The sequence below is a fragment of the Chrysemys picta genome, chromosome 4 (assembly GCF_011386835.1).
Source record: "Chrysemys picta bellii isolate R12L10 chromosome 4, ASM1138683v2, whole genome shotgun sequence".
In the NCBI taxonomy this organism is placed as follows: domain Eukaryota; kingdom Metazoa; phylum Chordata; order Testudines; family Emydidae; genus Chrysemys; species Chrysemys picta.
The window spans coordinates 23,027,152-23,042,880 of record NC_088794.1 but is presented as its reverse complement, the minus strand read 5'-3'; the positions used below and the strand labels follow the sequence as shown (position 1 = coordinate 23,042,880).

Sequence of the window (15,729 nt, the reverse complement as noted above, 5' to 3'; positions counted from 1 at the left end):
TGTTCTGGCCTGTCTTATGGAGGTCAGACTAGATCGGTGGTTTTCAACCTGTGGTCCCTGGACCCCTGGGGATCCGCAGACTCCGTCTTAGATTTCCGAAGGAGTCCGCACCGCCATTTGGAATGTTTTAGTGGCCCACAAAGTTTAAAAGGTTGAAAACCACTGGAGTAGATGATCATTCTGGCCCTGAAATCTGCAAATGCCCCAGAGGACTAGCAAGAGCTGAATTTGGTCAGGAGTCAGAAAAGAGTTAAGCACGGCTGGCCAAATTCCTTTTCGTCAAAGCAATGGGGTTGTGGTGAAAGGATTGACAGTAGAGCTTGGCCCGGGATGAGCATATAAAGGACAGCAGGCCAAGCGGAAAGGGAAAACGTGAAGAGCAAGTTTGACAAGTGTGTGCCAGCTCTGGGGGCTTTCTGCTGGGCAAATGGCATGGCAAATGGGCAAACAGCAATGTTGTTCATGGCCCTGGTCCCAAGCCTTGGCATCTCGGCCTCTTATAAGTCAGGAGGAACTGGGAGGGAGCTGTGGACCCTCCTGTCAGCAAGGGCAAGGAGCCTCCCAGGCAAAAAGTTCTCAAAGTGCCCTATAAACTGGATTAAGGTGAGCTTTGGCCCCAAGGAAAATGTGCAGGGCCCCCACGCAGAACATGGCCCTCCAGAGAGCGGTCACTGCTCTGCATTACAGGCAAGTTTGCACTCCCTTTGCAAGGGATGGCAAGACCTCAACGGCAGCAGGAGCGGACCCTCTCCCTCCAGCCCCCGCCGCTGCTCTTACCTCCGCGGCCAGGTAGTTCCCAGTGGCGAGATGCTTGAAGCGGTACAGGCCGTTCCAGTGCCCGGCTCCACCTCGGCAGGGATCGTGATGGACCACCTGAAAGGCACGCGGGGAGAGGAAGGAGGATCCAGGGGTTAGGGCACTAGCCTGGGACTTGGGAGACCACACTGAATTCCCTGCTCTGCCACAGACCTTGGGAAGTCACTTAGCCTCTCTGTGCCTCAGTTCCCTGCCTGTAAAATGGAGATAACAGCCCAGCCCTGCCCTGCCTCGCAGGGGCGTTGTGAGGGGAAATGCAGGAAAGGGAGTGAGGTGCTCAGAGCCTAAGTACCTAGGATAGCTCTGTGGTGGGTCAGGTGGGGTGGCTGGGACAGGTACACCCCAGAGCAGACACGGCTTCCAGCAGGGAACGGGAACCATCTGAACCCTCTAGTTGTTCATGGTGGTAGATCCCGGGCTCTGCTTTGGACCTATCGTTAGCTCTGTGCAGCGATTAACTGCCCCTTTTCAGTGGGCAGCGCCGCAGCCACCGGCGCTATGGCAGCCTTGCTAAGGGGCAGCATTTTACAATCAGCCCAGGCAGAATGTCTAGGCCCGAAACGTACAGAAACAGCCATTCATTCTGTCAAAGCATCTGCGAAAGCGTGAACTCAGCAATCCACAGAGTCACCTGCCAGACTCCAGCCTGACGCTACCCCAGCCTGGGTCACCAAAAAACACACCCCTCTCCTCTACCGCCTGAGCTGCCATCAGTTGTCGGCGGTAGTAGGCTGTTATCCTCTGTGCGCACCAACCACTAGAGAGAGAGCCGACACGCTCTTCCACAAACGTGCTCCCCCGGGGGCTCACCTCGACTTCCCATAGTGCATTGGAGCTGGTGGCGGACGTGGCAGACTGCCTCAGGGTGGTGCGGAGGAAGACGTGGATTTTGGCCTTGTACTCGTCGCAGGTGAGAAACTTCTCCTGCTCAGCATGGAACAGCCTCACCACATCCCCCTGCCAAGCAGGGACATAGAGAGGAGATTACGAGGGAGGTACCCATGAGACACACGGTTCCATGGACACCCCTTCCCTAAGCTTCAGAGACAATATATGCCAATCAGGCCCAACCGCCTTCTTGCAGGGCTGTTGTCCCGCAGAGAGTCTTTGGGATTCAGGCAGCTTCGAGCTTATACCGGTGGCATGCTCAGCAGGGCAATCGCATCCAGACACCCTATTGCCCCACACCATTTCCTCCTCCCACTTCACTAGGTAGCAGGATGGGTGAAAGCGCAGGTTTTCCCTCTTAAAGGAGCAGAGTGCTACTCCCTGTGTTGGTACAGACTGGCAAAGAAATTCAGATTGATAGTCCCAGGGGCTGGGCCGTGTTTGTACAGAACCTAGCACAACGGAATCCCTATCCAGCAGCCCTGGCGTGAAGAACGGATGCTTGTTCATTACCCCTTTCAGCACTTCCTCCATGTGGTCCCGGAACTGCATGAACAGGTTGATTTTCCAGCTGGTGTTGCAATTGACCGAGTTCACCTGGGAAAAAAGACAGAGAGATCGAGATGCTAGAGACGGGCCTGAAACAAAACAGATTGGTTCCAAACAAGCGCTAAAGAAGTTCAGATCCAGACGTGAGCATCGTGACTACTAGCCCTCACACCGAGTCCCTAGAGTGGACTCGAACCCTTCACTCCTCCCTGTTCTTGGTACCTCTTTGCAGCCGGCGTTGTCGGCGAGCTCATAGTTGCTGGCATGCAGTGGCTGCCCAGCGTTCACAGGGTTCAGGATCACTTTGTCTCCCACGACTACCTGGGGAGGAGAATTAGAGGGGGGTGGGGTGAGAGCATGAATATGGGGACTCTGCAGAGGGATAAGCCCCGGGCACGCTGCCTGCATGTCTCTTTCGTGGTTGCTGATGTGGAAGTCTGGCCCTGGAGCATGGTCCTGCCGCCCTCAGGATCCTCCACCAGCCCCCATCACCTTTATTCTGCGAGCCTCTCGCTACTCACAGGGATCTGCAACCGGGATGCAGAAAAGAGACTCTCCCTATCTGGGAATGCACCATCAGCGTTGTTACACAAACATGCTGGCCTTTGGGGGGGGGGGGGGGGGGCGGGGGGCGGCTGAGGAACAGGGCATGTCCCCTCTGCCCCACCCTTATCTACTTGAGAGTGAAATCCTAGAGGACACTGAATAGCTCCACTACCACCCACCTGACATCATGCCCCCCCCCCCATCCTGTAGTGGACCTGAGCTGAAGCAGCAGGAGGGAGCATGGTGTAGTGGTTAGGGCTGGAGACCAGGAGTCAGGACTCCTGAATTCTATCTCTGGCTCTGCCACTCACCTTTGGCAGGCCACTTACCCCTCACTGTCTCAGTTTCCCCAGTTGCCTCACAGAACATCGAGTACGACACTCCCCCCCACCCCACCCCCGAGCCGTCCCGCCTCGGTTTCCGCCTCCCCGCCATACTCACATTATCTCCATTGCTCCTCAGTTTCCAAAAGGGCTGGATAAAGAGCCAGGAGCCCTCGTTGCCCGTGGCATCCAGCGTCACCCTCATGGCGTTCTTCTCCAGCAGGGCGGGGAGACGTTTATTCACCGTCAGGTACTTGTTACTCTTCATGTGGAGAAGCTGGAAAGCCAAACCCAGTGGCAACCCCAGTCCCTTCTAGGGCACCTTAGCCCAGGCAGGGAATGAGGGAGATCCTGCATGGTGACGCCAGGCAGCACAGGCTGGGAGCGAGAGAGACCCACAGGGTCTGTCTGTGTCCAGCAGTCTCCTCCTTTATATCCACTACTGCAGAGCCCTGTCTCTTCTCCACCACAAGGGACACTGCACGAAGAAGGCCTGGTCTGCCCACATTGCCTTTGGCTTTTGCCTAGTCCTCCAACCTGGCTTGCTGTCTTGGTTCTGTGTGTCACCCCAAGGCCCAAGTTATGGGATGGCCTGAGACTTTCAGGTCTCATGAAGCTGAGTAGTTGTACCCCAAAATCTAACCTGCCAGCAGCAGCCCTCAAACAAAGGTAACTGCCAGGTGACAAATGAACACAGGGTCCCGCGGGTGCAGGGCCAAGGCATTGTACGCTCCTTCGGCAACCAAAGCAATTGTTTTACTTGTCTGCTAATACTCGCCTGCACCCTCACTTCCTGCGCAAGCAGACCGGACCGGGCTGCTGTTATAGAAGCCGCAGCACTGCATAGGGCCCCCTGCGTTCAAAGGGATGCGTTTCCAGCTGCTCATTCAATGGAGCCCACCGATGGGTGAGAATTTACTCCGGTGCTTTGTCACATCCCGGTGCGCCCATCCGCTACTCCACAGCCTGCAGGGTCTTAGCAATGCACCACCAGCCACCCAAACCCCTTCACGTCGAACAACAGGCAGGGAATGGACCAATCTTTAGCTACAACCCAGGTGGGGACTGAATCTAGATACCGATGGTTTACTGCTCAGATGCTCTACTGGTCTGGGACAGAGCCCTGCCCCTTCCCTTACTGCCCATGTAGACCCCTCTGCTCTCATACCTGAGGCCAGGTAACTCTGGGTCTACACTGCAATAAAACACCCGCAGCTGGCTCGGGCTGCAGGGCTATAAAATTGCAGCGTAGATGTTCGGGCTGGGGCTGGAGGCCCAGGCTCTTAGACCCTCCCCCTCACGGGGTCTCAGAGCCAGCCGCAGGCGTTTCCCTGCAGTGTGAACATACCCTCCATTAGCTATTGCCTAGATGCTTCTACTAAAACGAACACTTGAGTTCACAGGAAAAGCAACCAGGCAGCTGTGTAGGTGGCTGCAGTCCCTATCCCTGGACGTCCTGGGAGGAGATAAGAGGCCATGCCGCGAGCTATAGCCTAGAGCTGCGGGTGATGGTGAGCCCAAGGGAGGGGAGCGCTTGCGGCCTATACCTGAATGACGCTGCCGTACTTCACCACGTCCCCGTGCACCTTCTTATTCTCCGTATCGTTCTGCTTCTGCTCCATCTGCGCCGCATGCTGTCCACAAAACACAGAGCAGGGCCCGGTGAGATGCACCCACCTCCCGTCAGGGTGTGGGGGGGAGGAGCATGGGGTAACGAGGGCATCTTCACGCCAACCACAGGGGGAGGGCAAGCTTGCGATCTACTTCTGGATCCCCTCCCCCTCCATGGCCACGGGCAAGCTCCCAGGCTTGGGGCCACGTTTCACAAAGCGGCCTGGGATTCGGGCTGCCTTGGTCTCTGGGTGCTCGACCTGAGACAACTCGGAGCGGCCAGAGCAGCTCTGCTTGAAGGGTTCTCAGCAGCTCTGAGAATCAGGGCCTAGGGGACTCCAACTGGACACCCAGAAACCGATGCACCCCAAATCGGAGGGCACCTTGGAAAAAAGTTGGCCCCAGTCTTCTGGACAGGTTGGCCCCAGGTCTTACTGTGAACATGAAAACAAGGGAGCGCATGACTTTGCACAGGACTGTGCAAACTGCCTCCACTTGAGGCCCTGCTGGTGCTGGGAAGCCCCTAGCAGTTACCAGGGCCAGCTCTCCTCAAAACACTGGCGGTTACTGCACACCGGAGGCTGCACGTTCTGACTCGCCAGCTGGAGAAAGAGATGGCCACGGAGTAACCAGGAAGCCGGGAGAAAGACTCTGGAGTGGCCAACTGCTCTGAGATGCCTTGGAACAGGCCAGCCAGCCTCTCTCTCCAAAACCACGTGCGTTATCCATGCCTCTGCATGGTGTGTTTAACAGGAAAGTTGTTGCTGTTGAATATATGGAACGAGGAATGAATTCTCCTGCAGGGCATATTTATACGGGGAGTACCGGGGTCTGACTACATCAGCAGCGTCTCTCCTGGATTGAATGCCAGGCTGTCAAACTGTCCAGCCCAGTGCAGCTTACGGAACCTAGGTAGGCCCTAGGGCTACCAGTTAGCCAAGATTGTTCTAGCAGAGGTTACGCGTACAGACGGTGTTTTGGGGAGTAAAAGCTCCCTAATTTATGGCTATGAAGTCTATGCAGATGACTCACAGCCAACGTCCATAAAGTTCTGGGTAGCCGGGGATTGCTACAGGGTGATTTTGCAGGTGGTTCATTGGGTTCAAGACACACTCAATTGAATTCCTGCAACTGCAGCAGGGTAAGGGGGATGGGAGAACCTCTGCCTTTCCCATCTACTCTTCTATTCCTAAACCAGACTGCACAACACCGTCAGCTAGGGTTACCATACGTCCGGTTTTTCCCGGATATGTCCGGCTTTTCGGCAATCAAACCCCCGTCCGGGGGGAATTGCCAAAAAGCCGAACATGTCCGGGAAAAATACCGGCCGGGCACTTCCTCTCCCGCGGCTGCTCTGCTCCTCCCCGGACTCAGACTTTGGCTCTGTTTAAGAGCCAAGCTGCCCGAGCCAGCGCTACCGGCTTTGGGCAGCCCCCGTGCCTCCGGACCCTGCGCCACCAGAGCAGAGCAGATGGAGCCGGGGAGGAGAAATGCCCGCCGGCGGCTCGGGGTCCGGAGGCAAGGGGGGCTGCCAGAAGCCGGTAGCGCTGGCTCGGGCAGCTTGGCTCTTAAACAGAGCCGAAGTCTGAGTCCGGGGAGGAGCAAAGCAGCTGGAGCCGGGGAGGAGAAGTGCCCGGTCGGAGGCATAGGGGCTGCCCGAAGCCCGAGTGCTACCGGCTTCATGGTTTGCTGGGCAGCCTCCAGACCCTGCGCCCCCGGCTGGGCGCTTCCCCTCCCGGGCTCCAGCTGTGCTGGGGAAGCGCCGGCCGGGGGCGCAGGGTCTGGAGGCTGCCCGGCAAACTGTAAAGCCGGTAGCGCTCAGGCAGCCCTTTTCGCATGGCTGGGAGGGAGGTGGGGGAGTTAGGGCGGGGACTTTGGGGAAGGGGCAGGGAAAGAGCGGAGTTGGGCGGGGCCGGGATTGGGAAAGGGGCGGGGCTAGGGCCCGTGGAGTGTCCTCTTTTTTTATTTTTTAAATATGGTAACCCTACCGTCAGCCCAGTGGTCTCCACCTTCTCCCCGGGTCATTCAGGGGAGAGGGGAAATGAATGCTGGTGAGATTGCTGGTCACATCGGTATCCTCCTGGTAAAGGACAGGAAGGAAACTGGGGGAAGGGGAAAAGGAGCCCCGAGCTGCTGAGAATGGAACAGACAGAAGATCCAGGGCTGGAAACCTCCCTTGCCATGAGTCAATCCCTTTAAAGAAACAGTTTAAAGCAATTACCCATGAGTCAGTCCCTTCAAAGCAAAAGTTGAAAACAACTGCCCAAGCAGGCAGGGCCACAACTGCAAATCGGCCTTGGCAGACACTGCTGCTTTCAGGATGCTTCACTGACAATTAAAAGCTCTTTAAAACATTGCTGCTACTTTTCTTTAATTAATCCCTAATCCCTCGGGTTTATCTTTGGAGAAACATTTGCCTCTGTTTCCACTCCAGCGACAAGGGAGCGGGAGCCTGAGCACGCCCGGCTTGGAAGGGACCCCGGGGCTCAGCAGAAACCAGGGTTGCAAAAAGGAACTGTAAGGAAAATAAGCAGATGACCACACCCAGCAGCCCCCAGGGTGGATTTACAGGCAGCTTGGAAAAGAGCAACCCATTGAAATGGGTCCAGGAATGCAAGAAAGAGAAAAGGTACGACCCATTGCACCAGCGCTGCTTCTGAGAGCTCATTGTCTGCAGCACGGTGTGGTACTAAATCCAATTTCCAGTCCCCCCCCCCCCCCCCAATGAAGCCCAGACTGTTCAGATCTGGGCGTCTGGCTCCAGTGTGTCTCAAATGCAAAGAGCTCCCAGACAGGAAAGGAGTTGATGCTCCCAACTGGTTTCTTACAAAGTATTTGTCCATGTCACAAAACCACCAGGTGAGACCAAAGCCTGGTCAACACTAGACAATTAGGTCGATTTAACGACATTGGTCAGGGGTGTGAAAAATCCCCTCCTCCCCCCCGAACAGTGTAGTTAAGCTGACCTAAATCCCTGTGTAGGCAGCGCTAGGTTGATGGAAGAATTCTTCCGTCAACCTAGCTACTGCCTCTCGGGGAGGAAGATTACCTACGCCGACGGGAAGTAGCGTCTACACTGAAGGGCTGCAGTGGCGCAGCTGTAGTGTTTTAAGTGTAGGCAAGCCCTGATAGCCTCTTCTTGGGGGGTATCAGCAGGGACGTGACAAGTCTTCACTGAGGAGCATCCGCTGTGGGGAGGGAGATAGTGGGTCTGGAATAGCAGGGAGCTGCAGGGCAGGATGGGGGAGCATCGGCACAGCTGCAGAAAGGAAATCGTGCATAGCACCTGGCTGCGCCTCACGTCTCTAGTTGCCACTAGCAAAGTGAGACACTTATAAATATTAAATTCCTCAAAACCTCCACCAAAAGAGGCACAAAAGGCTCCTACATCTGGCAACTAAACTAAGCACATTTCAGACCGCTGCAGACAAAACGCCAGGCCTGGATTTCCGCTCTTTATTTCTGGGCTGCTACTATTTCAGGAAATTATTTCCTCTGGTTGAAAGATGGTTTAAACCTAGCTGGGGACGTGGATAAATACAACCTTGAATGCCAGCTCTGTCCTGGGATCTACAAGGGGCTTCAACCTGGAGCCAGTGTGGGTAGTACATTGCATAAAACTCCTTCCTAGTCCAGGGGCTACCTACTGGCTTACAAATTTTAAAATGGTTTGCGCGCGCGCGCACACACACACACACACACACACACACACACTGCTGAGAGGGCAGAAAGGGAGGAGCAAGAAGTTGTATAAGTTCTTTAGTACTAATGAGATCAGGACTCAAATCAGAAACATTTAACAGAGGACATCCCTCCCCCCCCCCCCCCCCGCCCACACACACTCTGCCAGTGCTCTCACTATATTCAGTTGCTAATTTGCTTCCATTAACGGCAAGCATATTTGTTGATATTAGAAGTTGTTTTCTAACCTACGCAGGAAAAGAGAGGGTGCCTATGCACAAGATAATGTTATCAGCACAGATGAGGAAGAACACAGTGATCGTCTCTTGACGTCTTCAGATCAAGAGCGGATGCCTTTCTGGAAAATATGTTTTAGTGAAACACAATGTATTGGGTTCAATACAGGGGTAACTGGGTGAAATTCTCTGGCCTGTATTACACAGGAGGTCAGACTAGATGATCTAATGGTCCCTTCTGGTCTTAAAAATCTTTTAATCATCCTTACAAATTTACACAGTCATCTAAGACAACCGGCAACGTTTAGTATGGGCCTTATCCAAAGTCAACAGCAGTCTGACTTCAGTGGGTTTTGGGTCAGTCCTATTTGCAGTATTTCCAGGTTGCTTTGATCCTAATACTGTGGGGCAACCTTATGTATCTAAGACAGCACTGCTATATTTCAAGGGCAGCCCCTGCCAGCCATGGACTGCAGTAAGTGGACCTGCAGTCACTAATGGTTCAGCCCATTCGCTCTATCTATCTTGCACTAGTTTAGTTGTTCATCTCTTAAAGACAGCGAGTCATTTTATTTCTCATCCTTCTTACATTTCCAGAACGTCTATCTGGATTTGCAGTCACGTCACCCCATCCTCTGCCTTCTGAATCAACAGTGTTTTTGCTGTTGACTTAAGGGGGAGCAGGTCCAGAGAAGTGAAATGCAGAGACATGAACCCAGAGAAGTGAAGTGAGTAACTCCGATTGCAAGGATCCTGAACAGGATGATGTCTCTGATCTCCTGCAGACTTGCCACTATCCGACCTCCTGAAAGTATGTCTATCACCCACCACTAGGGTGGAAGGAGGCAGGTATTTAACAGTGCAGAGCAGCACGACACAATAAAGCCAGGGAGAGGAAATGCAGAATAGTGTCTTTAATGGGAACTTCATGGGGATTGGAGTATAATTACCCACAATGGAGGGGAGTGCAGACATCTCAACTCTTGCAAAAAAGGATTTCCATTAAGTCTCCTCCAAGAGACTGCACCTCACTCCCGTAGCTGTACTGGTTTGCTATAGATGCAAAGGGAAGATTGCCAGCTACTGAATCACCTAGTACCGCTTCTCTCTTGGACTTCCCCTGGAGAATACTGTCCTGCCCTGACACTCCTTACCTTGGAAGGGCTGGTAAGCTCATGGAGCTACCAGGCTTCTGAAGTTATTTGTGACTTCAGCAGGGCCCTCCCACTCAAAGACCTTTGCTTTGGCGCTGTCTAGATTCCATGAGAAACTGGAAACTTCTTGACCTATAGGCCTGTCCCCCTGAACACGTCTGGCTCAGTCAGACAAACTCAGCGGGGCAGCCATTGTGTATTTTTCCCAAGGAGTGTGTAAGGGTTGCGTGTGAGCAACCTAAGAAATCAGGATCAGTACAAGCCTGTAATTGATACAAACACAATCTCCCTCGTACACAGTGGCCTATGCTATTCTCTAGCCTGTGTTATGCAGGAGGTCAGACTAGATTATCATCATGGTCCCTTTCTGCCTTAAAATCTATGACTCTCCTCTGTTACGAGCATGGCTCGGTGGCTCCCAGAACAGTGTTCTACCTTGGCAGAAAATTAGCTGGAAAGATATAAGCTATTGGGCCAAATTCCTCACTGGCTTTAGTGGGTGACATTTCACAGAAGCCTCTGGAGCTGCATAGACCAGTACAGTAGTGAAGTTGGCCCAAGATATTTCTAACGGCAGTGGAAGAAATAAACCTGTCATCGGTTCCCTGATTCCATTGTCAAAGAGCGGCTCTGGTATGGCAAGGTCACAGTTCCAGGGGCATCCCCTTCTGCCAAGGATGGAGAAGCTGACATGCAATGAAAGCCAAGGAAAATCAAGGAGACCGTGACAAGATCCAAGGCTAATTTATCTCATTACTGGGGAGGGAGCAGCACACAAAAGCCTGCATGAAGGGTGTCTCATGCAAGTATAACCTACCAGTTCAACCTGTGTTATATGTCCCCCTCTAGTACCTGGACCATATAATAATCATACTCGGCTCTTACCTAGCATGTCATTTGTAGATCTTGAAGTGCTTTACAAACGCAGGTAAATACTGATAACCCCGTTTTACAGATATAAGATACGTAAGAGCCTACTACTGCTAACGGAGTTACTCCCCTACCTCAAGGGAGAGAGGTCCATGCTGATGATGGAACATTGCATGGGGAGGTTGCTAGACAGGGACAGGTAGAAGTGAGAAGAGACGTGTGCCCACAGCTACAGAGATTTCCAAGAGAGGGCTCTGCCCTCCCAGGAGCCTGCCACAGAGAAAGACAGTGTGTCAGGTCTTGTGTTGGGGGACAGGTTGGCAATTCCTCAGCCAGTACCTCTAACAACTTCACCACCTACTGCGAGGATTGTCGCCTGGAATTTCACCAGCCCTCACTGGCCGAGCTCGCCTCACCTGGAGTTTCTGCAGCAGCACCACATCAGCAATCTTGTCCTTGTCCTGCTTGGTTTGCTTCGCCTTCCAGTATTGCTTCTGGGCGGAGTAGCGGTTCATGGGACATACTTTGAAGAGACAGTCTAGAATGACAGAAGGCCAAAGGATTACAGTGTGTCATTATAAGGGCGTGCTCAGTTCAGTCAGTGGCATATCCCCCATGGGGACCTACGTCTGTGGCTGGGCAATGTGGGAATAAGGCTAGTCACGTTCCAAGTCTGTAGGGACAGTGTCCCCATTTCAGGTCTGAGCAAAGACCCTGGTCTTGCAATGAGTTACGGGCACTCCATTCATTTCCGGAGGCCACGCCCTCAGCTGGTGAAAGTCAATTTACACCAGCTGAGTATCTGGGCCTCAGCTTCACATCTGATAAGTATAGCCGAGTGGTCCTCAACCAGGGGTACGCATATCCCTGGGGGTAGGCAGAGGTCTTCCAGGGGTACATCAACTCATCTAGAGATTTGCCTAGTTTTACCACAGGCTACATAAAAAGCATAGCAAAGTCAGTACAAACTAAAATTTCATACAGACAATGGCTTGTTTATACAGCTCTATATACTAGGCACTGAAATGTAAGTACAATATTTATATTCCAATTGATTTATTTTATAATGATATGGTAAAAATGAGAAAGTCAACAGTTTTTCAGTACTAGTGTGCTGTGACACTTTTGTATTTTCATGTCCGATTTTCTAAGCAAGTCGATTTTAATTGGAGGTGAAACTTGGGGGCACGCAAGACAAATCAGACTCCCAAAAAGGATACAGTCGTCTGGAAAGGTTGAGAGTCACTGGAGAGATGACTCAGTGGTTTAACCTGCTCCCCAACTTTCAGATCTATTTGCTCTCATCAGAAACTACTACACAAACTGGTATGATTTTCAACCTGGGTGTTCTGTGGTGATAGTCCAGGTACGTGCTGTGACAGATACGGCAATTTCCTGCATTTCCTTACTGAGTTAAGTTTAACTCTCTTTGGGGTACATTGAATTAAATGCAAAGTTTCTGTACTAACATGGGCCGGGATTGTAGGTGACCTCTTTAGGGGGCAGATGTAATGTGAGGCCTGAGAGTTCAAAGGACTATATTGAAAATGTGCAAGACAAGAATGGATTTTGGGACAATAATTGTTAAGTGGATTTCCTGGGGAATACCTCAGGGGAGATGAATGCAAATTCCCCTACTCTGGTTATGCACAAAGCCTGTCTTTGGAAGGGACACCCTCAGGACAGGGTCATTGTCTGCTGATTACCTGGTTCTGGAGACAAGATCAAAGACCCAAGCTATATAAAGAAATGGCTGAACTGCCCTGCCTGGTTCTGGTACTGAATCTGACAGTTATGAATCTGTAACCATGGGGAAAACTCAGTTGTGGGGTTTGAAGGACTGACACCGACTGGAGTCTGAGGCTGGAGCTGGGGTGACCTCTGCTAAGCTTATTAGCATGTATGCAGCTTCTTTGATTGTTTTTAATACGTTTTCTCTGTGATGCTTTCACCTTAAGAATAAATGTGCTTGCTTAGCAAGAGCTGTGTGGTAACTTATAACTGTAGGCAATGCACTCGGAAAACAATGTACAGGTGCTGGACTTTTAGCCAGTCTGGCTTGCTAGGGATATCACAGAATAGGCAGGGAACTGCACAGCCTGGAAAAACCCTGGTCAGGAGGGAAGGAGACGCAGGTCTCTGCCCCAGAGAGGTGACAGCTGGGAGATGGAAGCCTTTAAGCTGGTGCCCTTGGTGGACCATGGACAGGGAATACAGGTTCAGGTACCTTAAAACTTTGACACTTGCCTCAAACAGGTCCTATCTGCACACAGTTACTACCTCTTCTGGCTACGCCAACACATGGTATGCACACATGCTGAGCCAAGTCAAATACCAAAGATGAGATTGTGATGTCGTTTACAGCAGTGCAATCTAGAGTAACTCCTTTCTATTATGTGGAGTCACGCAGAATTTACCCTGGTGAAACCGACAGCAGAATCCAGCCCAAAGCTTGAGAGCTGCGGCCCCTAGAATATTAATGAAGATCATATGTGAAATGTTCTAAACAATTGGGTTCTTCCCCTCTGTTGTATTTGGAATAAAGAACAAGAGAAACTGGCAGTAAAACTAGAAAAACAACAGTTAAGACGATCAATTCAACTGTTCTCTGAATTCACCAGGAAATCCCCCAGGATTCTGAGTGACTGAACATTCAGTGTGTGAAATGCAGCTTCAAAGTGCAACATCTCTCTTCGGTTGGGTATACCGTGCAGGAAGGACACCCGGACACAGAAGCTGTGGGAGCTTATCACTCCTTTAGTGGGTGTCAAAGTGTGACAAAAAGAAGAACAGGAGGACTTGTGGCACCTTAGAGACTAACAAATTTATTAGAGCATAAGCTTTCGTGGACTACAGCCCACTTAAGCTTATGCTCTAATAAATTTGTTAGTCTCTAAGGTGCCACAAGTCCTCCTGTTCTTCTTTTTGCGGATACAGACTAACACGGCTGCTACTCTGAAAGTGTGACAAAGTCATGTAACATGCTGGCTTAGTGTGAGTAAGTGCAATGTTGCCCTCCAGTGAATACTCACGGAGAAGACAATAGACTTACTATTGGTACCAGTAGCTACAAAAATGCTCTTTAAGCTCATTGGGTAAAGGCCTGTGTTTCAGGAGCCAAAGTTCAAGAGTTCTAACCCTGGCTCCCCAAATGTGTGAATTATCTGACAACATTACCTATCCTCTGCAGTAGATAGATCTGCCTCCCAGATTGTTCAAATCTGTCCATTCCCGCTATGCTGGTCAGTCTTGAGAGGTTTTTTTGTGAGGGAAGGGACCATGCAATGATCCAGACACCCTACTTCGTGATTTGTGAATTGAAAACGAGGTCATACCTATGGGAAACAGCCTCAGGGGCTGCATTTTTGATCGGGATCAGAAGGGGCTGGAGGAGGAAGAGATCACAGGCCTCAATCTCCTTAACTGCTCCTGAAAGAACAGCCCAGAAACTTCAGACAGAAGTAAATCATTTTCCATCCTTGGTGCCCGCCCCGAGTTGCTGGTGAGCATGTATTTATTTACCTGGGAGTGACAAACAAACAGGCACAGTTCTCTGTGCCTCTGGAGGGAAGCCAGGCTTCATGTCTCATTTCATAGGTCTGTTTGCTAATGGCATATCCCGTGTCAAGGAACCCTTGTGATGCTGTATCACTAGAATGGGACTCCGGGGTGGCTCTATCCTGCCCTCATGGTGGCTACTGGGTTTAAGACCGGCCCCAAATACCACTCTAAGGGAGATGGCCAGGGAATCTCTGAGTCCAGATCAGGGGTCTGTGTTGCTGCCTCCTATACAGACCTGGAGTTACATTGGTGTTTTCCTACATTCCCCCACAATGTGGTGGTTATAATAGGGTTACTGATAGAAACACTCCGTTAGCCCGCAGCAGCTTTTATCCAAGGATTTCAGAGCGCTTTCATTAATTTGTTAATTAGATTGCAAAGGAGCCTTGTGAGGTAGGCACCAAGGAAGTACAGCTATTAAGAGATGGATCCAAATCAAAGCCCTGGATCCAAACCACTCCTCAACCTCAGGGGATTTGCAATCCAGAGCTGAGCATTAGAGCTGGCCGGGAATTTTTTTGCAAAATGGTTTTGCGTCGAAAAATGCCAATTTACTGAGACCAAAACCAATCGCCAAACTGTCAATGCTTCCCAAGCGGTCAAAAAAATCCAATTTTCCAGTGGAAAATGGGTTTATGTTTTTAAATTAAACCTAATTAGACTAAAAAAAGTTTTAAAAAGAATTAATAGGAACAAACATTTTGATTGACCCAAACAATCCAGTTTTTCGGTTTGTGACTATTTGAGATTTCAGCTTTCCATCCCGATTTGAGATGGGCAAAACTCTTGAAAATATTCCCAAGCCAGGAAAACTGTTTCCCACCCAGCTCTCCTGAACATGGCAGCTCATGCCCATCTTAGTATTATCCCCATTTTGCAGACAGGGACACCAAAGCACAGAGATACAGTGACTTGTGCACCATCATGCAGAAACCAGAAAGCCTGTAGCTAAGGTAGGATTTGAAGCCTAGCGTTTGACTCCCAGCCCTGTGATCTAACCACTGTTCCACCCACCAACTCACTGGGAGCGAAGAGTTAATGGTGGCAGGCTGGGGGAAGCTCTTAGCCAGCATTATGTTAGTTTCACCACTGCACTCCTAGAGCAAACCCAGGGCAGCACACCTGCTCTCAAGTAGATCATGGCAGGGGTTAAACTGAACTGAATTTAAACACCTGGAGAAACCCCCTAAGGAGCAGGAACTAGAATCGTCCAGTCCAAAGGTTGAGCACAGGAGCGAATACACTGCTGGAATTTTTCAGGCCTGGCCAATCCAACTAAGTGCTGAGTCCCTGCAGGATGCTGAGTGTGCACAGCACCGGACAAGCGGCACTCAGCACTGGGCAGAATCACACCCCACACGTCCTTGTTCCATATACTCACACGCAGCAATTACGCTGTCTGTTATACCCCCCACACAAAAGTCCATTAAAAATTAAAAAAGCACACACGCTGTCATCTGCCCAACACCGTGGAGGAGTTAAACACCTAGTTTG

The 15,729-nt window shown here is 51.2% G+C and overlaps 1 protein-coding gene across 4 annotated transcripts in view; it reads right to left on the bottom strand.

The window, feature by feature from the left end:
* Positions 1-15,729, bottom strand: part of ITPR3 (inositol 1,4,5-trisphosphate receptor type 3) — a 108,637-nt gene that overhangs the window by 49,353 nt on the left and 43,555 nt on the right. For all 4 annotated transcript variants that reach the window (XM_065591656.1, XM_065591655.1, XM_065591657.1 and 1 more), the window contains exons 3-9: positions 11,091-11,212; positions 4,670-4,756; positions 3,241-3,399; positions 2,476-2,574; positions 2,218-2,301; positions 1,627-1,773; positions 778-873 (exon numbers count right to left, since the gene is read on the bottom strand). In XM_065591656.1, the coding sequence (XP_065447728.1) occupies positions 778-873; positions 1,627-1,773; positions 2,218-2,301; positions 2,476-2,574; positions 3,241-3,399; positions 4,670-4,756; positions 11,091-11,189 (771 nt within the window). In that variant the 5' untranslated portion in view covers positions 11,190-11,212. The remainder of the gene's footprint in view (positions 1-777; positions 874-1,626; positions 1,774-2,217; positions 2,302-2,475; positions 2,575-3,240; positions 3,400-4,669; positions 4,757-11,090; positions 11,213-15,729) is intronic.